Here is a 24,214-nt window from a genome sequence, read left to right as displayed (position 1 = left end):
GAAATCAGGAAAAAAATCAGTATAAAGATGATTTCCTGATGTATGGATTTTAAAATTGTCTCAATGAAAATCAGGATTTTTGTCATATGAGGGACGTACTGGCAAATGGAAGATTAAACCCTCAAAACTTCAAAGGTAATTGAAGAATAAACATGGCGAGTTTGAGGTCAAAGAATTTTTCCAAGGATGCTGGGAGAACTTAAATCATCAGCTGAAGTACTCAGCAGAAATGTAACATTGAATGACCAGGCAAGTGAGATTGTGAGGACCAAGCAGGCTCACCTGTCACATTGAAGGTAAGCGAAAATGGTGGGCCGTTAAGGATGGCCAGTTGGTAAAAGTGAGACCTGGGCAAAAAAGTTTGAAAAACACTGAACTATGCTATCCAGGGTTAGTATTACATTCTGACATTGTTCTGAGTAGTGCAAGCAAAAAAACAATTCATTGAAGGAACAATTTGACCTGGCAATGAGGGAACATTAGTTTTTTTTTTCTGAACAAATAAATTAAGATGGTCAACCAACTGAAATTCGATTCACTGGAGAACATTTAGGCTGCTTAAATGGTTACTTATGGTTATTTTTTTTCTTGCACCACCAACCCCCTCCTCAAACTAAACTTGAAATGATGTGCAGCTCACTCAGCTGGTTTGTTGTGACTGGTGCCTTTATGACGTTCAGCTGGTAACTGCTGCTCTCACTGAGCACCAGAAATGCTGGAGCCACCCAAGAAGTCAGACAGCGTCTGTGAAGAGAGAAACACAAGAGCCTTCCAGTTCATTATTCTTTTGACAGAATTCAGCGCCAGTCGAATGCAAACTTCACAGCCATTTGTGTTTGTTTTCTTTATCGTTTGACCGACAAAATATATCGTCAAATAGTTTAATAAGTCACCACCTAAGGACGTTTATATCCAGGTGAAAGGACATTGACCGGGGAAGCGTTGTTGCAGCAGAGGTGCAATCAATGTTACATAAAACTACAAAGAGCTGACTTATTTGCTTTCCCCTAGTTGCTCTCATTTTCTGTCCTCCCCCCAAAATCGTTCAGCATCGGCCGTGTTACAAATCGTCGATGTCCAACTGCTCGACCGAGCGAGCGAGCCCAGATTGCCAATGGAGCAGAGAAACAAACCACCAGAAAAATTCACAACCGGTATGTGGAGACCGCTGGATTTATAAAATGTTATTGTTTACTGGATTTGGGCGGTGAAATTTGACTTTAGTGTCTGTATTTCAGCGCGCGCGATGGGATGTAACCAAAATGGTGGCGCAGACTCTTGCTCCTGTTATGGGGTTACTGCAGCATTATGGCGAGAGGGTGGGCAATGGCAGTAGACGAATTGTTCATTTTGAGAGCTATTGCAGAAATTATGGGCCGAATAGCTTCCTATTCTTCTGCACTTTATCAACTCTTGAGATTCTGTAAATGCATTTCCAGTATTACCAACTTTTATCTCACAATGTTTATAAGTGTAAGAGAATTGAGTAAAGAGGCTCTGTACCTTTTGCACACCGTACCGTTGACTTTTCCTTTTCTTTTTCAGCGCCTCCACATGTAACTGCGGATGATTTTGTAAGTATGTGTGTTGAATGAGGGTATAAGTATGTATGCAGAGTGCAGGTATAAATACGTGTTGTGTTACTAAACAGGTAAAATTGAGTGAATTTTAACTTGTAGGAGTGAGTGGGTTTGAGAGTGGAGGCATCAGAAATCCTGAAACTGATAATTACTTGGGATTACAAGGTAAATGAACTTGTTGTGGACATTGAAATTGGCTGATACTATGTGGGCTTTACCGACACGTGGCTGCAAGGGGATCAGGGCTGGGATCTAAATATCCAAGGATATGTGTCCTATCGAAAGGATGGGCAAAGGGGGCTGGGTTGCATTGTTAGTAAGGAATGGAGTTGAATCAATAGCAAGGATCAGAAGACATACAATCTCTGTGGGTAGAGTTGAGGAATTGAAAAGGTGAAAAGGATCCTAATGGGAGTTATGTACAGGCCCCGTAGCAGTAGTCAGGATGTGGGGCAGAAAATAAATCGGGAGATAGAGAAGGCATGTGAAAAAGGCAATATTACAATAATCATGATGTGGAGATGCCGGAATTGGACTGGGGTGAACAGAGTAAGAAGTCTTACAACACCAGGTTAAAGTCCAACAGGTTTGTTTCGAATCACTAACCTGAGGAAGGAGCTGTGCTCCGAAAGCTAGTGATTTGAAACACAACCTGTTAAATGTACAAGTCAGCAGATTAAGACACAGAAGCAGAATTAGGCCACTCGGCCCATCGAGTCTGCTCAGCCTTCAATCATGGCTCTCCATTCCAGTGATCATTCTTGTGAACCTCCTCTGGTCCCTTTCCAAGACCAGCACATCCTTCCTTGGGTATGGGGCCCAAAACTGCTCACAATACCCCAAATGAGGTCTGACCAGAGCCTTCTACAGCCTCGGAAGTACATCCTTGCCCTTGTATTCTAGCCCTCTCGACATGAATGCTAACATTGCATTTGCCTTCCTAACTGCCGACTGAACCTGCACATAATGCACAGTTTCCAGGGATTCCTGGAACTCTCAGTGAAGGAAAACTGAACACAAGCGCAGTTAAGAGGTTGAAGCAATGCAAATCAACAATTCTGCGAAATAAAGAAACCTGTCAGCTGCTTATTTGCCAAATTGTGCAGAATCATTTTGTTCACAGCACTCGTTCCAGGAGATTACTTTCACTAGTAATGCTTACTAGTGATGTTTAGTAGTTTGGATGTCAACATTACTACTTTGTATGGTAGATGACGATCTGCATGGGTACTGGGTTGGCTTGGATTGAGGGTCAAAATTACCAGCTGCAGGAGAGGGGCTGAACAAAGTTCACAGGAGGAAATTCCTGGGCATGTTGAAATGCTAGTATCTCAGGAGGTTCAGATTCTTGAGTCAAGTGCAGTCTGCTGGGAGGAAACCTGCCATGTGGACTTTGTCACCACACATTACCAATGGCTGTCGAAGTCACAACCACTCTCAACTCTTATGTTTCTGGCTCCTTCTGGGTACTTTACAGTTTGCCACTGACAAATTTGTTACACGGGTTGCTTATATCATGTTTTTCAGTGAAGGGACACTTTGCCACTGACCATGTCAGAATGAGATGCTTGAGCTGGTTTTCCACAGGTGTGGGGTGTCATCAGCGCACCCGTGACTTTGAAGGCACCCCGAGATCACCTAAGAATATACATCAGCTTCAAGAATTTTGCAATATCAATGTACAAACACAATGTTTCAAGTACAAAATGATTTATGCAAGAGTGCAAAATTCCCAGGGCATTGCCATAATGGTTTCTCCTGTGCCAGTCCACAGATGCAAGATGGTTATTCCATTTAGTGGGTTTCACCTGTGCCAGTCCACTTGGGTAGATGCAAGATGGATATTCCATTTAGTGGGTATGTCTAGAACCAGAGGTTACAATTTGGGGATACGTGGTAGACCTTGTTAGGACAAAAAAAATGAGGAGAAATGTCTTCACTCAGAGAATAGTGAGCCTGTAGTTGAGGCAAAACATTGCTTTTCAAGAAGCAGTTAGATATAGCACTTGGGGCGAAGGGTGGGGTGAGGGGGAAAACCAAAGGATATGTAGAAAGCAGGATCAGGCTATTGAGTTGGATGATCAGCTATGACAATGAGTGGTGTGAGGAGCTTGAAGGGCCAAATTACTACCTCTTATACTCCTATATTCTTTGTTTCTATCTCTTGACACCATGAAGCTGATTTACCAGTTAACTAATCCAGGAAATTACAGGCTGGTGAGCCTTATGTCAGTGGCAGGGAAATTATTGGAGAGGATTCTTCAAGACAAGATTTACTCCCATTTGGAAACAAATAGATGTATTAGTGAGATGCGGCATGGATTTGTGAAGTGGAGGTTGTGCTTCGTGAACTTGTTGAGTTTTTCGAGGAAGTGACGAAGAAATTTGATGAAGTAGGGCAGTGGGTGTTGTCTACATGGACTCCAGTTAAGGTCTTTGACAAGGTCCCTCATGGCAGACGAGTACAGAAGGTGAAGTCATACTGGATCAGAGGTGAGCTGGCAAGATGGATACAGAAGTGGCTCAGTCATAGAAGAGAGAGTATAAGCGGTGCTTTTCTAAATGGAGGGCTGAGACTAGTCGTGTTCTAGTGTTCTTCAGGGATCAATGCTGGGACTGTTGCTGTTTGTAGTGGATATAAATGATTTTGGAAAATAACTGGTCTGATTAATAAGGTTTTAAAAAAATAATATTTATTGAGATATTTGAAAATTTTTATAACTGTAACATAAACAATGACATCAACATGGTAAAATAAATACTTCCTCCCCCAGCCCAATCTTCACGCAGCTCAACCATACAACAACAAACCTCCCCCTTGGGATACTGCATCTGCTGACATTTTGATTTTCCCCGAGAAAGTCGACAAAGGGCTGCCACCTCCGGGTGAACCCTAACATTGACCCTCTTAAGGCAAACTTTATTTTCTCGAGACTGAGAAACCCAGCCATGTCACTAACCCAGGTCTCTACACTCGGGGGCTTCGAGTCCCCCCACATTAACAAGATCTGTCTCCGGGCTACCAGGGAGGCAAAGGCCAAGACGTAGGCCTCTTTCGCTGCCTGAACTCCCGGATCTCCCGACACTCCAAATATCGCTACCTCTGGACTCGGCACCACCCATGTTTTTAGAACCGTGGACATTGCCTTAGCAAACTCCTGGCAAAACCCTCTAAGCTTCAGGCATATCCAAAACATGATTTGCTGGGCTCCTCGCACACCTATCCTCTACCCCGAAGATCTTGCGCATCCTAGTCGCTGTCATGTGTGCCCAGTGGACTACCATAAATTGTATCAGGCTAAGCATGGCACATGATGAGGAGGTATTAACCCTGTTTGGAGCATCCGCCCATAGACCCGCCTCTATCTCTCCTCCTAGCTCATCCTCCCACTTGCCCTTAAGCTCCTCCATCGGAGATTCCCCCGCCTCAGAAAGCTCCTGGTAAATATCCAATACTTTCCCCTCTCCCACCCAGGTACTGGAAACTACTCTATCCTGTATCCCCCGTGGCGGCAGTAGCGGAAAGGCTGGCATCTGTTTTCTCAGGAAGTCTCACACCTGCAAATACTAAAACCATTCCCTGCTGGCAATTCAAATTTATCCTCCAAAGCTTTCAAGCTGGGAAAGCTCCCGTCCATAAATAGATCCCCACATCCTTCTAATTCCTGCCTTTTGCCATCTCCGGAACCCACCATCTAGCCTACCCGGTACAAACCTATGATTATAAATCGGGGTCCAAACCGATGCTCCCTCCACTCTCTTATATCTCCGCCATTGCACCCAGATCTTCAGAGCCACCACGACCACCGGACCTGTGGAGTATCGGGCCAGCGAGAACGGCAGAGGTGGCGTTACCAGTGCTCCCAAACTGGTGCCTTTACATGACGGCGACTCCATCCGCTCCCATGCCGACCCCTCCCCCGCTACCCACTTCCTGATCATGGCTATATTAGCCTTAGCCGCCCAATAGTAATTACAGAAGTTCCGCAGCGCCAACCCCCCCCCCCCCCCCCCCACCCCCGACTGCGCTCCAGCAACACTTCTTCACTCGCGGGGTTTTACTCGCCCACACAAAGCCCGATATAATCTTATTCACCCGCTTGAAAAAGGCCTTGGGTTGGTGGGAAAGCATGTATCATTTGAGGCCAAGACTATCGTAGCGGATAATGGTGGGAGATATGTGATGGTGAGTGGTAGGTTGCAAGGGACGTGGGTGGTGTTGGTAAATGTATACGCCCCGAACTGAGATGATGCTGGATTTATGAAGCGCATGTTGGGGCGCATTCCGGACATGGAGGTAGGAGGACTGATAATGGGAGGGGACTTCAATACAGTGCTGGACCCAGCACTGGACCGCTCCAGATCAAGGACGGGAAGGAGGCCGGCGGCGGCCAAGGTGCTCAGGGGTTTTATGGATCAGATGGGGGGAGTGGACCCATGGAGGTTTGCAAGACCGCAGGCCAGGGAATTTTCTTTTTTCTCCCACGTGCATAAGGCTTACTCCCGGATAGATTTATTTGTTCTGGGCAGGGCGCTCATCCCGAGAGTGGAGGGGACGGAGTATTCGGCCATAGCCGTTTCGGACCATGCCCCGCACTGGGTGGAACTGGAGCTGGGAGAGGAGAGGGACCAACGCCCGCTGTGGCGGCTGGATGTGGCTGATGAGATGGTGTGTGGGAAGGTGAGGGGGTGTATTGAAAGGTACTTGGAGGCCAACGACAACGGGGCATTGCGAGTCGGGGTGGTATGGGAAGCGTTGAAGGCGGTGATCAGGGGAGAGCTGATCTCCATCAGGGCTCATAGGGAGAAGACAGAGGGAATGGAAAGGGAGAGGTTGGTGGGGGAGATCTTGCGAGTGGACAGGAGATACGCAGAGGCCCCGGAGGAAAGATTACTTGGGGAAAGGCGACGGCTCCAGACGGAGTTTGACTTGCTGACCACGGGCAAGGCGGAAGCACAGTGGAGGAAGGCGCAAGGGGCGACTTACGAGTACAGGGAAAAGGCTAGTCTGATGCTGGCGCACCAGCTCCGTAAGAGGGCGGCAGCGAGGGAAATAGGGGGAATCAAAGATGGAAGGGGAGCCACGGTTTGAAGTGCAACGAAAATAAATAAGGTATTCTATGAAGAGCTGTACAGATCCCAGCCCCCAGGGGGGGAAGGGGGGATCAGGCGATTCCTGGACCAGCTGGGGTTCCCGAGGGTGGAGGAGCAGGAGGCGGTTGGTTTGCGGGCACCAATTGGGTTGGAGGAGTTGAGTAAGGGTTTGGGGAGCATGAAGGCGGGGAAGGCCCCGGGGCCGGATGGGTTCCCGGTGGAGTTCTATAGAAAATATGTGGACCTGCTGGCCCCGCTACTAGTGAGGACCTTCGACGAGGCAAGAGAGGAGGGAACCCTGCCCCAGACACCCTGCCCCAGACAATGTCGGAGGCGACAATCTCCTTGATTCTAAAGCGAGACAAGGATCCACTGCAATGTGGATCGTACAGGCCGATTTCGCTCCTCAATGTGGATGCTAAGCTATTGGCGAAGGTACTGGCCACTAGGATTGAGGACTGTGTCCCGGGGGTGATTCACGAGGACCAAACGGGATTCGTAAAGGGCAGGCAGTTAAATACCAATGTGCGGCGGCTCTTAAACGTGATAATGATGACATCGGAGGAGGGAGAGGCGGAGATAGTGGCAGCTATGGACGTGGAAAAAGCCTTTGACCGAGTTGAGTGGGAGTACCTCTGTGAGGTATTGCGCAGGATTGGGTTCGGGGGAGGGTTTATTAGATGGGTTCAGCTCCTTTACAGCGCCCCGGTGGCGGGTGTAGTGATGAACCGGCGGAGGTCGGAGTACTTTCGGCTTTACCGAGGGACGAGGCAGGGGTGCCCCCTGTCCCCCCTGTTTGCATTGGCAATCGAACCCTTGGCCATATCACTTAGGGAGTCTAAGAAATGGAGGGGGATAGTCTGCGGGGAAGAGGAGCATCAGGTATCGCTATATGCGGATGACCTGCTATAGGTGGCGGACCCAATGGAGGGGATGGTGGAGATCATGCAGACTCTGAAGGAGTTTGGAGAGTTGTCGGGCTACAAGCTTAATGTAGAGAAGAGTGAGCTTTTTGTATTACAGGCAGGGGACCAAGAAAGAGGAATAGGGGACCTGCCGCTGAGGAGGGCGGAGAGGGGTTTTCGGTATCTGGGGATCCAGATAGCCAGAAGTTGGGGGGCCCTACATAAACTGAATTTGACGAGGGTGGTGGAGCAAATGGAGGAGGAGTTTAAAAGATGGGACATGCTCCCGCTCTCGTTGGCGGGTAGGGTGCAGCCGGTCAAAATGGTGGTCCTTCCGAGGTTTTTGTTCGTGTTTCAGTGCCTCCCCATCGTGATCACCAAGGGCTTTTTCAAGAGAGTAGGTAGGAGTATTATGGGGTATGTGTGGGCAAATAAGACCCCGAGGGTTAGGAGAGGGTTCTTGGAACGCAACAGGGACCGAGGAGGGTTGGCTTTGCCAAACCTAGGGAGTTACTACTGGGCAGCAAACGTGGCGATGATCCGCAAGTGGGTCATGGAGGGAGAGGGGGCGGCATGGAAGAGGATGGAGATGGCGTCCTGTAAAGGAACAAGCCTGGGGGCGTTGGTAACGGCACTGCTGCCGCTCTCGCCGACAAAATACACCACAAGCCCGGTGGTGGCGGCAACACTAAGGATCTGGGGCCAGTGGAGAAGGCACAGGGGTGCAATGGGAGCATCGGTGTGGTCCCCGATCAGGGGTAACCACCGGTTTGTCCCGGGGAAGATGGACCGAGGCTGGCATCGGGCGGGGATAAGAAGAATGAGGGACCTGTTCATTGACGGGACATTTGCGAGCCTAGGGGCACTGGAGGAGAAATTTGAGTTACCCCCGGGAAATGCATTTAGATATATGCAGGTGAGGGCTTTTGTGAGGCGACAGGTGAGGGAATTTCCGTTGCTCCCGGCACAAGAAGTTCAAGATAGGGTGATCTCGGGGGTATGGGTCGGGGAGGGCAAGGTGTCGGAAATATACCAAGAGATGAAAGAAGAGGGGGAAGCGCTAGTCGAAGAATTGAAAGGTAAATGGGAGGAGGAGCTGGGGGAGGAGATTGAGGAAGGGCTATGGGCTGATGCCCTGGGTAGGGTTAATACCTCCTCGTGTGCCAGGCTCAGTCTGATACAATTTAAGGTGGTTCACAGAGCTCATTTGATGAGGGCGAGGCTGAGTAGGTTCTTTGGGGTAGAGGGTAGATGTGAAAGATGTTCAGGGAGCCCGGTGAACCATGTCCATATGTTTCGGTCATGCCGGCATTGGAAGGGTTCTGGAGAGGTGTGGCGGGAGTAATATCCCAGGTGGTGAAAGTCCGGTTCAAGCCAAGCTGGGGGCTAGCAATATTTGGAGGAGTGGATGAGCCGGGAGTGCAGGAGGCGAAAGAGGCCGGAATTCTGGCCTTTGCGTCCCTAGTAGCCCGGCGAAGGGTCTTGCTATTGTGGAAGGAGGCAAAGCCCCCTAGCCTGGAGGCCTGGATTAACGACATGGCGGGGTTCATAAAATTGGAGAGAATTAAGTTTGCTTTGAGAGGGTCTGCACAGGGGTTTTACAGGCGGTGGCAACCGTTCCTAGAATATCTCGCGGAGCGTTAGAAGAAGGTCGGTCAGCTGCAGCAGCAATCCTGGGGGGGGGAAGGGGGGAACGAGAGATTGTTTGAGGGGATGGACGAGCGGGAGATAGCATGGAGGGTGGGGGGAAACGGTACGTGCGGCCAAGAGCCAGTGTATAAAGCTATGTAAATATACCATCTTGCCATGTATATATCTTGCTCAGGGAGATTTGGCGTTATTTTGTTACGGGGGGGTTACTGTTTGTAAGGGGAAAAAATTGTGCTGTTAAAAAACCTTAATAAAAAATATTTAAAAAAGAAAAGAAAAAGGCCTTGGGGGATAAAGATGGGGAGGCACTGAAAGACAAACAGAAATCTGGGGAGGACCGTCATTTTCACAGTCTGTACCCTCCCCGCCAGTGATAACAGGAGCATGTCCCATCTTTAAAAGTCCCCTTCCATTTGTTCTACCAACTGGGGTAAGTTTAACTTGTGCAGTACCTTCCATTCCCGGGCCACCAGGATTCCCAGATATCGAAAGCTCTACCCTACCATTCTAAGCGGCAGCTCTCCCAGTCTCTTCTCCTGTCCTCTTGCCTGGAATGCAAACATCTCGCTTTTCCCCATGTTCAATTTAAACCCTGAAAAATTGCAAAATTCCCCCAAGATTCTCATTACTTCCCCCATCCCCTCCAACAGATCTGAAATATACAAGAGCAGGTCATCTGCGTAGTGCGAGACCCGGTGCTCCACCCCGCCCCCGAACCAGTCCTTTCCAGTTCCTAGAGGCTCTTAACGCCATGGCCAATGGCTCTATGGCCAGAGCAAACAGTAAGGGGAGAGGGGGCACCTTTGCCTCGTCCCTCGGTGTAGTTTAAAATACCCTGACCTCAGCCGGTTCGTACGCACACTCGCTACTGGTGCCTGATAGAGCAACTGCACCCAGTCAATAAAGCCCTCACCAAACCCAAACCTTCCCAGCGCCTCCCACAGGTAATTCCACTCCACCCGATCAAAAGCCTTCTCCACATCCATCGCTACCACCACCTCCGCCTCCTCTTCTTCCGAGGGCATCATAATAACATTTAGAAGCCTTCGAACATTGGCATTGAGTTGCTTGTCCTTAGCAAATCCCATCTGGTCTTCCCCTACCTCTATCCTTGTGGCCAGTATCTTAGCCAGCAGTTTGGCGTCCACATTCAGTAGAGAAATTGGCCTGCATGACCCGCATTGCTCCGGATCCTTCTCCCGTTTCAGGATCAATGAAATCGAGGCCTGCAACATTATTGGGGGGGAGGACTCCTCTCTTGCTTCGTTAAATGTCCTCACCAACAGTGAGCTCAATATCTCTGAAAATTTATTATAAAATTCCACCGGGTAGCTGTCAGGCCCCAGGGCCTTGCCCTACTGCATGCCCTACAGCCGCTTGATTATTTCCTCAATCTCAATTGGGGCTCCCAGCCCTTCCACCAGGTCCTCCTCCACCCTCCGGAACCTCATCTGATCCAAAAACTGCCTCATCCCCTCCACCCCAGCTGGGGGTTCCGACTCATATCATTTACTATAGAAGTCCTTAAACACCTCGTATACCCCCCCCCCCTGGGTCCAGGACGGTATTACCGTCTCTACTCCTTACTTTACCTATCTCCCTAGCCGCCTCCCTTTTCCTGAGCTGGTGCGCCAACATTCTGTTTGCCTTTTCCCCGTACTCCTCGATCGCCCCCCTTTCCTTCCTCAACTGTTCCACTGCTTTCCCTGTGGTCAACAGCCCAAACTCCACCTGCAACCTCTGCTGCACCCTCAGTAGCCCCGCGTCCAGGGCCTCCTGTGCACCTGGAGTATTTCCTCCACTAACCTATCCTTCTCAGCCCGTTCCGCTTTTTCTCTGTGGGCCGGTATCGAGATTAATTCCCCTCTGACCGCTGCCTTCAAAGCTTCCCCTTACTTCAAAGATAACTCAGAAAATATTGCAACAGTAAATAATTCCTCAAAATGTTCCTTCAAACTTCCAAGAGACTTAACACCTTTAAACAGAATCACCTCAGGTTAAAGGCTTTACTATTATGAGTTTAAATCACCCAAATCATAGAATTTACAGTGCAGAAGGAGGCTATTCGGCCCATCGAGTCTGCACCGGTTCTTGGAAAGAGCACCCTACCCAAGCCCACACCTCCACCCTATTCCCACAACCCAGTAACACCACCCAACACTGAGGGCAATTTTGGACACAGGGCAATTTAGCATGGCCAATCCACCTAACCTGCACATCTTTGGACTGTGGGAGGAAACCGGAGCACCCGGAGGAAACCCACGCACACATGGGGAGAACGTGCAGATTCCACACAGACAGTGACCCAAGCCGGGAATCGAACCTGTGACCCAGGAGCTGTGAAGCAATTGCGCTAACTACTATGCTACTGTGCTGCCCTTGTTCCCTAGGTGTGGGATTACAATTATGGACACGCTGAATCAAAAATGATCTAGAGATGGTCTTTCATGGCAGAGATCCAGCTCACTGCAAACACACACTCCCAACTAAACTGCAAAATGGCTGACCTGACCTCCGCTCCACCCATTCTCTGACATCACTGTTTTCTTAAAGGTACATTGCTTAAACATCCATATCTTAAAGGTACTCTCAGATGACAGTGTCCCTGCTGATTTCACCTGTGGGAAGTGCACCCAGCTCCTCAGAAACCGCGTTAGGGAACTGGATCATTCGGGAGGCAGAGATGGTAGCTTCAGGGATGTAGTTACTCCGAAGAATGAAGATATATGGGTGACGGTGAGAGGGGCTGGGAGGAAGCAGTCAGTACAGGGATCCCCTGTAGTCGTTCCCCTGAGTAACAAGTATACCGCTTTGGATACTGGTGGGGACGACGACTTACCAGGGGTAAGCCACGATGACCGGATCTCCAGCACTGAGTCCGTCCCTGTGGCTCAAGGGAAGGGGGGAGAGCAGGAGAGTAATAGTTATTGGGAACTTGATAGTTAGAGGGACAGATAGACGGTTCTGTGGCAACGAAAGAGACTCATGTATGGTATGTTCCCTTCCGGGTGCCAGGATCCGTGACGTCTTGGACCGTGTTTTCAGAATCCTTAAGGGGGAGAACAATCACAAGTCGTGGTACACGTCGGTACCAACGACATAGGTAAGAATAGGGACGGGGATTTAAAACATGAATTTAGGGAGCTAGGGTGGAAGCTGAGAGCTAGGACAAACAATGTTGTCATCTTTTTTTTTCTGCCGGTGCCATGTGCTTGCGAGTTGAGGAACAGGGAGAGAGTGCAGATAAACACATGGCTGCAGGGATGGTGTAGGAGGGAGGGTTTCAGTTACGTGGATAATTGGAGCACATTCTGGGGAAGGTGGGACCTGTACAAACAGGACGGTTTGCACCTGAACCAGAGGGGCACCAATATCCTGGTAGGAAAATTTGCTACGTCTCTTCGGGAGGAGGGGGGGGGCGGTTAAACTAATTTGTCAGGGGGATGGGAAAACGAGCTGTAGTCCAGAAGCTAGTGTCGAGAGTAGTGAGGTACTGTGGAGGGTATCAAGGTTGTAGGAGTATACCGGCAGGCAGGAAGGTGGGTTGAAGTGTGTCTACTTTAATGCATACAGCATCCGGAATAAGGTAGGTGAACTTGGAGCGTGGATTGGTACTTGGGACTACGATGTTGTGGCCATCACGGAGACAAGGTTAGAACAGTGACAGCAATGGTTGTTGGAAGTTCCGGGGTATAGATGTTTCAGTAAGAGTAGGGAAGGTGGTAAAAGAGGTGGAGCAGTATCATTGTTAATCAAGGATAGTTTAACGGCTGCAGAAAGGCAGTTTGAGGGAGATCTGCGTACTGAGGTAATATGGGCTGAAATTAGAAATAGGAAAGGAGCGGTCATGTTGTTAGGAGTTTTTTGTAGGCCCCCAAATAGTAAGAGATGTGGAGGAAGAAATTGCAAAGCAGATTATGGATAGGTGTGGAGGTCTCAGGGTAGTTGTCATGGGTGACTTTAACTTTCCAAATACTGATTGGAACCTCTTGGTCAAACAGTTCGGATGGGGCAGTTTTTGTACAGTGTGCAGGAGGGTTTCCTGACACAATATGTGGACAGGCCGACAAAAGGTGGGGCCACATTGGATTTGGTACTGGGTAATTAACCGGGCCAAGTGTTAGATTTGTTTGTGGGGGAGCACTTTGGAGATAGTGACCACAACTCGGTGTCTTTCACTATTGCAATGGAGAGGGATAGGGCCAGATGGCAAGGCAAGGTTTATAATTGGGGGAGGGGCAATTATGATGCGATTAGGCAAGAATTAGGGAGCATAAGATGGGAACAGAAACTGTCAGGGAAAGGCACAAATGAAAAGTGGAGCTTGTTCAAGGAACAAATACTGCGTGTCCTTGATAGGCATGTCACTGTCAGGCAGGGAGGAAATGGCCGTGTGAGGGAACCATGATTCACAAAAGAGGTTGAATGTCTTGTCAAGAGGAAAAAGGAAGCGTATGTAAGGATGAGAAAACAAGGTTCAGTAGGGTCGCTTGAGGGTTACTAGGTAGCAAGGAATGAGCTTTAAAAAAAAAAGGGCTGAGGAGAGCTAGGAGGAGGCATGAGGAGGCGGGTCGGATCAAGGAAAACCAAGGAAAAGGCTTTTTACTCTTTTATGTGAGAAATAAAAGAATGACCAGAGTGAGGTCAGGGCCGGCCAAGGACAGTAATGGGAACTTGTGCATGGAGTCAGAAGAGATAGGAGAGGCATTGAATGAATACTTTTCTTCAAAGAACAAAGAAATGTACAGCACAGGAACAGGCCCTTCGGCCCTCCAAGCCCGTGCCGACCATGCTGCCCGACTAAACTACAATCTTCTACACTTCCTGGGTCCGTATCCCTCTATTCCCACCCTATTCATGTATTTGTCAAGATGCCCCTTAAATGTCACTCGTCCCTGCTTCCACCACCACCTCCGGTAGCGAGTTCCAGGCACCCACTGCCCTCTGCGTAAAAAAACTTGCCTCGTCCATCTACTCTCAACCTTGCCCCTCTCACCTTAAACCTATGCCCCCCCAGTAATTGACCCCTCTACCCCGGGGAAAATTATGCCCCTCATAATTTTGTAGACCTCTTATCAGGTCGCCCTTCAACCTCCTTCGTTCCAGTGAGAACAAACCCAGTTTATTCAACCGCTCCTCATAGCTAATGCCCTCCATACCAGGCAATATCCTGGTAAATCTCTTCTGCACCCTCTCTAAAGCCTCCACATCCTTCTGGTAGTGTGGCGACCAGAATTGAACACTATACTCCAAGTGTGGCCTAACTAAGGTTCTATACAGCTGCAACATGACTTGCCAATTCTTATACTCGATGCCCCGGCCAATGAAGGCAAGCATGCCGCATGCCTTCTTGACTACCTTCTCCACCTGTATTGCCCCTTTCAATGACCTGTGGACCTGTACTCCTAGATCTCTTTGACTTTCAATACTCTTGAGGGTTCTACCATTCACTGTATATTCCCTACCTGCATTAGACCTTCCAAAATGCATTACCTCACTTTTGTCCGGATTAAACTCCATCTGCCAAGTCTCCAAACAATCTAAATCCTGCTGTATCCTCTGACAGTCCTCATTGCTATCCGCAATTCCACCAACCTTTGTGTCGTCTGCAAACTTGCCAATCAGACCAGTTACATTTTCCTCCAAATCATTTGTATATACTACAAACAGCAAAGGTCCCAGCACTGATCCATGTGGAACACCACTGGTCACAGCCCTCCAATTAGAAAAGCATCCTTCCATTGCTACTCTCTGCCTTCTATGTCCTAGCCAGTTCTGTATCCACCTTGCTAGCTCCCAACTGATCCCGTGTGACTTCACCTTTTGTACTAGTCTACCATGGGGGACCTTGTCAAAGGCCTTACTGAAGTCCATATAGACAACATCCACTGCCCTACCTGCATCAATCATCTTAGTGACCTCCTCGAAAAACTCTATCAAGTTGGTGAGACACGACCTCCCCTTCACAAAACCATGCTGCCTCTCACTAATACATCCGTTTATACGTCCATTTGCTTCCAAATGGGAGTAGATCCTGTCTTGAAGAATTCTCTCCAGTAATTTCCCTACCACTGAAGTAAGGCTCACCGGCCTGTAGTTCCCTGGATTATCCTTGCTACCCTTCTTAAACAGAGGAACAACATTGGCTATTCTCCAGTCCTCCGGGACATCACCTGAAGACAGTGAGGATCCAAAGATTTCTGTCAAGGCTTCAGCAATTTCCCCTCCAGCCTCCTTCAGTATTCTGGGGTAGATCCCATCAGGCCCTGGGGACTTATCTACCTTAATATTTTTTAAGACACCCAACACCTCGTCTTTTTGGATGACCCAGGCTATCTACACACGATTCTCCAGACTCAACATCTACCAATTTCTTCTCTTTGGTGAATACTGATGCAAAGTATTCATTTAGTATCTCGCCTATTTCCTCTGGCTCCACACATAGATTCCCTTGCCTATCCTTCAGTGGGCCAACCCTTTCCCTGGCTACCCTCTTGCTTTTTATGTACGTGTCAAAAGCCTTGGGATTTTCCTGAACCCTATTTGCCAATGACTTTTCGTGACCCCTTCTAGCCCTCCTGACTCCTTGCTTAAGTTCCTTCCTACTTTCCTTATATTCCACACAGGCTTCGTCTGTTCCCAGCCTTTTAGCCCTGACAAATGCCTCTTTCTTTTTGACGAGGCCTACAATATCTCTCGTTATCCAAGGGTCCCGAAAATTGCCGTATTTATCCTTCTTCCTGACAGGAATATGCCGGTCCTGAATTCCTTTCAACTGACACTTGAAAGCCTCCCACATGTCAGATGTTGATTTGCCCTCAAACATCCGCCCCCAATCTATGTTCTTCAGTACCCGCCTAATATTGTTATAATTAGCCTTCCCCCAATTTAGCACATTCATCCTAGGACGACTCTTATCCTTGTCCACCAGCACTTTAAAACTTACTGAATTGTGGTCACTGTTCCCGAAATGCTCCCCTACTGAAACATCTACCACCTGGCCCGGCTCATTCCCCAATACCAGGTCCAGTACCGCCCCTTCCCTAGTTGGACTGTCCACATATTGTTTTAAGAAGCCCTCCTGGATGCTCCTTACAAACTCCGCACCGTCTAAGCCCCTGGCTTTGTTTGCCCTCCCCCTTCAGGATGCCCTCTACCTGTTCGGAGACATCCTGGACCCTGGCACCAGGGAGGCAACATACCATCCTGGAGTCTCTTTCACGTCCACAGAAGCACCTATCTGTGCCCCTGACTATAGAGTCCCCTATTACTATTGCTCTTCTGCGCTTTGACCCTCCCTTCTGAACATCAGAGCCAGCCGTGGTTCCACTGCTCTGGCTGCTGCTGTTTTCCCCTGATAGGCTATCCCCCCCGACAGTATCCAAAGGGGTATACCTGTTCGAGAGGGGGACAACCACAGGGGATTCCTGCACTGACTGCCTGCCCTTTCTGGTGGTCACACATTTCTTTGCCTGCACCTTGGGTGTGACCACATTTATATAACTGCGATCTATGACGCTTTCCGCCACCTGCATGCTCCTAAGTGCATCCAATTGCTCCAACCGAACCATGCGGTCTGTGAGGAGCTCCAGTTGGGTGCACTTTCTGCAGATGAAGCCATCCGGGACGCTGGAAGCCTCCCAGACCTGCCACATCTCACAGTCAGAGCACTGCACCCCTCTAACTGACATTGCGTCAATTAATTAAAATTAAAAGTTTAAAATTTAAAAAAAAAAAAATTTAAATTAAATATTTTTTTTTACTGTTAACAATCTGTTTCCGAGCACTACATTTCTAATATAAATGTGAAAGCTAAATATAGTACTCTCCGATCTCTGGCTTAGATACCCCTCTAAATTATAATTAAGCAATTATGTTTAATTAGTTCCCAATGCTTAATTTTTTTAATTTAGTGTAGATTCCCAACCAGCCACTCCGGTTACAGCTTTTCTGTTTCCCCCTGACACACAGTTTGAAAAAGGTATAAAAGTAAAAATCACTTACTTACCTTCTTACCTTCTGAGTGTCTTAGATGTTCTCAGGTTCTCTCCCTGACAGAGACTGCTCCTCCTCCTCCGAACGGCTCCCGAAACTGGGCTGCGATCTTTTAAAATCTCCGCTCTGACTCTCATCTCCCGAGCTTTTTAAATCTCCCGTGCTTTTTAAATCTCCCGGCTCTCTCTCCTCTCGCGCTGTTTTCAATGTCCCGGCTCTCTTTCCTCCCCTTCAGTGTTCACCAAGGAGAGCGGCTATGTTTTTGAGGATCAGTGTGTGATACAGGTGGGTAGGCTGGAGGAGGTAGATGTTCTGAGGGAAGATGTATTAGCAATTTTGAAAAGCCTGAGTTCGACAAGTCCCCTGGGCCAGATGGGATATATCCTAGGATTCTTTGGGAGGCAAGGGATGAGATTGCAGAGCCTTTGGCTTTGATCTTTGGGTCCTCACTGTCCACGGGGATAGTGCCAGAGGATTGAGAGTGGCGAATGTTGTTCCTCTGTTCCAGAAAGGGAATCGGAATGACCCTGGTAATTATCGGCCGGTTAGTCTTACTTCGGTGGTAGGTAAGTTAGTGGAAAGGGTCCTGAGGGATAGGATTAATGACCATTTGGAAAGATGCAGCTTAACCCGGGATAGCCAACACGGATTTGTGAAGGGTAAGTCTTGCCTCACAAATTTGATTGAATTCTTTGAAGTGTGTTGATGAAGGTTGATGTCTTATACGTGGATTTCAGTAAGGCAGTTGATAAGGTCCCCATGGCTGGCTCATTAAGAAGGTAAGGAGGTGTGGGATAGAGGGAAATTTGACCGATTGGATAAGTAACTGGCTATCACATAGAAGACAGAGGGTGGTGGTGGTGGATGGAAAATTTTCAGACTGGAGACCAGTTACCAGCGGTGTACCACAGAGATCAGTGCTGGGTCCTCTGCTATTTGTGATTTTTACAAATGACTTGGAGGAGGGGGCTGAAGGGTGGGTCAGTAAATTTGCTGATGACACCAAGATTGGTGGAGTAGTGGATGAGGGGGAGCGCTGTTGTAGGCTGCAAAGAGACATTGATAGGATGCAGAGCTGGGCTGAAAAAATGGCAGATGGAGTTTAACCCTGAAGTGCGAGGCAATTCATTTTGGCAGGACAAATTTGAATGCGGATTACAGGGCCAACGGCAGGGTTCTGAGGAATGGGGAGGAAAAGAGATCTTGGGGTTCCTGTCCACAGATCTCTGAAGGTTGCCACTCGAGTGGATAGAGCCGTGAAGAAGGCCAAAAGTGTGTTAACGTTTATTGACGGGGCTTGAGTTCATGAGCCGTGGGTTATGCTGCAACTGTACATGACCCTGGTGAGACCACATTTGGAGTATTGTGTGCCGTTCTGGTCACCTCACTATAGGAAGGATGTGGAAGCATTGGAAAGGGTGCAAAGGAGATTTCCCAGGATGCTGCCTGGTTTGCAGGAGAGGTCTTATGAGGAAAGGTTGAGGGAGCTAGGGCTTTTCTCATTGGAGCGAAGGAGGATGAGAGGCGACTTAATAGATATTTTATAGATGATGAGGGGGATAGATAGAGTGGACATTCAGAGACTATTTCCTCGGGTGGATGTAGCTGTTACAAGGAGGCATAACTATAGGTTCGGGGTGGTAGATAAAGGAGGGATCTCCGAGGTAGGTTCTTTACTCCGAGAGTGGTTAGAACATAGAACATAGAACGATACAGCGCAGTACAGGCCCTTCGGCCCACGATGTTGCACCGAAACAAAAGCCATCTAACCTACACTATGCCATTATCATCCATATGTTAATCAATTAACTTTTAAATGCCCTCAATGTTGGCGAGTTCACTACTGTAGCAGGTAGGGCATTCCACGGCCTCACTACTCCTTGCGTAAAGAACCTACCTCTGACATCTGTCCTATATCTATTACCCTCAGTTTAAAGCTATGTCCCCTCGTGCCAGCCATTTCCATCCGCGGGAGAAGGCTCTCACTGTCCACCCTAACCAACCCCCTGATCATTTTGTATGCCTCTATTAAGTCTCCTCTTAACCTTCTTCTCTCCAACAAAAACAACCTCAAGTCCATCAGCCTTTCCTCATAAGATTTTCCCTCCATACCAGGCAACATCCTGGTAAATCTCCTCTGCACCCGCTCCAAAGCCTCCACGTCCTTCCTATAATGCGGTGACCAGAACTGTACGCAATACTCCAATTGCGGCCGTACCAGAGTTCTGTACAGCTGCAACATGACCTCCTGACTCCGGAACTCAATCCCTCTACCAATAAAGGCCAACACTCCATAGGCCTTCTTCACAACCCTATGAACCTGGGTGGCAACTTTCAGGGATCTATGTACATGGACACCTAGATCCCTCTGCTCATCCACACTTCCAAGAACTTTTCCATTAGCCAAATATTCCGCATTCCTGTTATTTCTTCCAAAGTGAATCACCTCACACTTCTCTACATTAAACTCCATTTGCCACCTCTCAGCCCAGCTCTGCAGCTTATCTATATCCCTCTGTAACCTGCTACATCCTTCCACACCACCGACTTTAGTATCATCTGCAAATTTACTCACCCGCCCTTCTGCGCCTTCCTCTAGGTCATTGATAAAAATGACAAACAGCAACGGCCCCAGAACAGATCCTTGTGGTACTCCACTTGTAACAACTCCATTCTGAACATTTCCCGTCAACCACCACCCTCTGTCTTCTTTCAGCTAGCCAATTTCTGATCCACATCTCTAAATCACCCTCAATCCCCAGCCTCTGTATTTTCTGCAATAGCCTACCGTGGGGAACCTTATCAAACGCTTTGCTGAAATCCATATACACCACATCAAGTGCTCTACCCTCGTCTACCTGTTCAGTCACCTTCTCAAAGAACTCGATAAGGTTTGTGTGGCATGACCTACCCTTCACAAAGCCATGCTGACTATCCCTGATCATATTATTCCTATCTAGATGATTATAAATCTTGTCTCTTATAATCCCCTCCAAGACTTTACCCACTACAGACGTGAGGCTCACCGGTCTATAGTTGCCGGGGTTGTCTCTGCTCCCCTTTTTGAACAAAGGGACCACATTTGCGATCCTCCAGTCCTCTGGCACTATTCCTGTAGCCAATGATGACATAAAAATCAAAGCCAAAGGTCCAGCAATCTCTTCCCTGGCCTCCCAGAGAATCCTAGGATAAATCCCATCAGGACCCAGGGACTTATCTATTTTCAGCCTGTCCAGAATTGCCAACACCTCTTCCCTACGTACCTCAATGCCATCTATTCTATTAGCCTGGGTCTCCGCATTCTTCTCCACAACATTATCTTTTTCCTGAGTGAATACTGACGAAAAATATTCATTTAGTATCTCGCCTATCTCTTCAGACTCCACACACAACTTCCCATCCCTGTCCTTGACTGGTCCTACTCTTTCCCTAGTCATTCGCTTATTCCTGACATACCTATAGAAAGCTTTTGGGTTTTACTTGATCCTACCTGCCAAATACTTCTCATGTTCCCTCCTTGCTCGTCTTAGCTCTCTCTTTAGATCCTTCCTCGCTACCTTGTAACTATCCATCGCCCCAACTGAAACTTCACACCTCATCTTCACATACGCCTCCTTCTTCCTCTTAACAAGAGATTCCACTTCTTTGGTAAACCACGGTTCCCTCGCGCGACGCCTTCCTCCCTGCCTGACTGGTACATACTTATCAAGAACACGCAGTAGCTGATCCTTGAACAAGCTCCACTTATCCAGTGTGCCGAACACTTGCAGCCTACTTCTCCACCTTATCCCCCCCAAGTCACGTCTAATGGCATCATAATTGCCCTTCCCCCAGCTTTCACTCTTGCCCTGCGGTGTATACTTATCCCTTTCCATCATTAACGTAAACATCACCGAATTGTGGTCACTGTCCCCAAAGTGCTCTCTTACCTCCAAATCCAACACCTGGCGTGGTTCATTACCCAAAACCAAATCCAACGTGGCCTCGCCTCTTGTTGGCCTGTCAACATATTGTGTCAGGAAACCCTCCTGCACACACTGTACAAAAAACGACCCATCTAATGTACTCTAACTATATCTTTTCCAGTCAATATTTGGAAAGTTAAAGTCTCCCATAATAACTACCCTGTTACTTTCGCTCTTATCCAGGATCATCCTCGCCATCCTTTCCTCTACATCCCTAGAACTATTTGGAGGCCTATAGAAGACTCCCAACAGTGTGACATCTCCCTTCATGTTTCTAACCTCAGCCCATACTACCTCGGAAGATGAGTCCCCATCTAGCATCCTCTCCGCCACCGTAATACTGCTCTTGACTAGCAGCGCCACACCTCCCCCTCTTTTGCCTCCTTCTCTGAGCTTACTAAAACACCTAAACCCCGGAACCTGCAACATCTATTCCTGTCCCTGCTCTATCCATGTCTCCGAAATGGCCACAACATCGAAGTCCCAGGTACCAACCCATGCTGCCAGTTCCCCTACCTTATTTCGTATACTCCTGGCATTGAAGTAGACACACTTCAAACCACCTACCTGAACACTGGCCCCCTCCTGCGACGTCAAATCTGTGCTCCTGACCTCTATACTCTCATTCTCCCTTACCCTAAAACTGCAATCCAGGTTCCCATGCTGCATTAGTTTAAACCCCCCCAAAGAGCACTAACAAATCTCCCCCCCCAGGATATTTGTGCCCCTCAGGTTCAGATGTAGACCATCCTGTCTGTAGAGGTCCCACCTTCCCCAGAAAGAGCCCCAGTTATCCAGAAATCTGAATCCCTCCCGCCTGCACCATCCCTGTAGCCACGTGTTTAATTACTCTCCCTATTCCTCATCTCACTATTACGTGGCACGGGCAACAACTCAGAGATAACAACTCTGTTTGTTCTAGTTCTGAGCTTCCATCCAAGCTCCCTGAAAGCCTGCCTGACATCCTTGTCCCCTTTCCTACCTATGTCGTTAGTGCCAATGTGGACCACGACTTGGGGCTGCTCCCCCTCCCCCTAAGGACCCGGAAAACACGATCCGAGACATCACGTACCCTTGCACCTGGGAGGCAACATACCAAACGTGAGTCTCTCACGCTCCCACAAAATCTCCTATCTGTGCCCCTGACTATTGAGTCCCCAATTACTAATGCTCTGCTCCTCTCCCCCCTTCCCTTCTGAGCAACAGGGACAGACTCCGTGCCAGAGGCCCGTACCCCATGGCTTACCCCTGGTAAGTCGTCCCCCCCCCACAAGTATCCAAAGCGGTATACTTGTTTCTCCGGGGAACGACCGCAGGGGATCCCTGCACTGACTGCTTTTTCCCAGTCCCTCTTACAGTTACCCATCTATCTCCAATCTTTGGTGTAACTAATTCCCTGAAGCTGCTATCTATGACCCCTTCTGCCTCCCGAATGATCCGAAGTTCTTCCAACTCCAGCTCCAGTTCCCTAACTCGGTCTTGGAGGAGCTGGAGATGGCACTACTTCCTGCAGGTAAAATCAGCAGGGACACTAACGGCATTCCTCACCTCAAACATCCTGCAGGAGGAACATTGCACTCCCTTCCCTGCCATCCCTCTAACTTTCTACCAAGATCTGGCTAACAACTAAATTAAATTAAAAAAAAAAAAAATAATAATAATAAAATATGGTACTTGCCTCACACCAATGGGTTTTATTATTAGGTTAGAGGAGGAGGGTGGGTGGGAGACACTACACGTGTAGTGTCTCGGGTTTCCTCTCCACCAGAATTTATTGGTGAGGGTCTTCCCAGAAGTCCGCGGGTCGAACTTCCTGTTCCCGCCTTAAACACTAAAATTAAAAAAAAAAAACAGCAAAGAGGGACTGAAAACGGGACCAGGTAAGTGTTTACCGCTGAAATTGACTAGCCTGCTCCTGTGAAGGTCTCCCAGAAATCACTAGCGCACTGCTCCCGCTGAAATCGACTGGCCTGCTCCTGCAAAGACAAATGTTTTTAAAGGAGCGACTTACCTCCCAGAAATCACTTCCGCACTGCTCCTGCTGAAATTGACTAACCTGCTCCACTCCCGCTGAAATCGACTGGCCTGCTCCTGCAAAGACAAGTGTTTTTAAAGGAGAGACTTGCCTCCCAGAAATCACTTCCGCACTGCTCCCGCTGAAATTGACTATCCTGCTCCGCTCCCGCTGAAATCGCATTTCTATTAGAAATCGAGTGCTAGGAAACAGATAGTCAACAGTAACTTTGAAATTTAAAAAAAAATTTAATTTTAAATTTAAATTTTAATTAATTGACGCAGTGTCAGTTAGAGGGGTGCTGTGCTCTGACTGTGAGATGTGGCAGGTCCGGGAGGCTTCCAGCGTCCCGGATGGCTTTATCTGCAGAATGTGCACCCAACTGGAGCTCCTCACAGACCGCATGGTTCGGTTGGAGCGGCAATTGGATGCACTTAGGAGCATGCAGGTGGCGGAAAGCGTCATAGATCGCAGTTATATAAATGTGGTCACACCCAAGGTGCAGGCAGAGAAATGGGTGACCACCAGAAAGGGCAGGCAGTCAGTGCAGGAATCCCCTGTGGTTGTCCCCCTCTCGAACAGATATACCCCTTTGGATACTGTCGGGGGGGATAGCCTATCAGGGGAAAACAGCAGCAGCCAGAGCAGTGGCACCACGGCTGGCTCTGATGTTCAGAAGGGAGGGTCAAAGTGCAGAAGAGTAATAGTAATAGGGGACTCTATAGTCAGGGGCACAGATAGGTGCTTCTGTGGACGTGAAAGAGACTCCAGGATGGTATGTTGCCTCCCTGGTGCCAGGGTCCAGGATGTCTCCGACCGGGTAGAGGGCATCCTGAAGGGGAGGGCAAACAGGCAGAGGTCGTTGTACATATTGGTACTAACGACATAGGCAGGATGGGGCATGAGGTCCTGCAGCAGGAGTTCAGGGAGCTAGGCAGAAAGTTAAAAGACAGGACCTCTAGGGTTGTAATCTCGGGATTACTCCCTGTGCCACGTGCCAGTGAGGCTAGA

At 48.5% G+C, this 24,214-nt stretch overlaps 1 protein-coding gene across 1 annotated transcript in view; it reads left to right on the top strand.

Moving 5' to 3' along the window:
* The first annotated feature begins 565 nt into the window (after positions 1–565).
* The window catches only part of LOC140385928 (regulator of G-protein signaling 22-like), a 927,092-nt gene continuing 903,443 nt past the window's right edge, over positions 566–24,214 (top strand). The window contains exons 1-2 of the mRNA XM_072468579.1: positions 566–1,154; positions 1,546–1,574. Of these exons, the coding sequence (XP_072324680.1) occupies positions 1,115–1,154; positions 1,546–1,574 (69 nt within the window). The 5' untranslated portion in view covers positions 566–1,114. The remainder of the gene's footprint in view (positions 1,155–1,545; positions 1,575–24,214) is intronic.

The sequence above is a fragment of the Scyliorhinus torazame genome, chromosome 11, assembly GCF_047496885.1.
Source record: "Scyliorhinus torazame isolate Kashiwa2021f chromosome 11, sScyTor2.1, whole genome shotgun sequence".
Lineage (NCBI taxonomy): Eukaryota > Metazoa > Chordata > Chondrichthyes > Carcharhiniformes > Scyliorhinidae > Scyliorhinus > Scyliorhinus torazame.
This window is presented reverse-complemented; position numbering and strand designations above follow the sequence as displayed.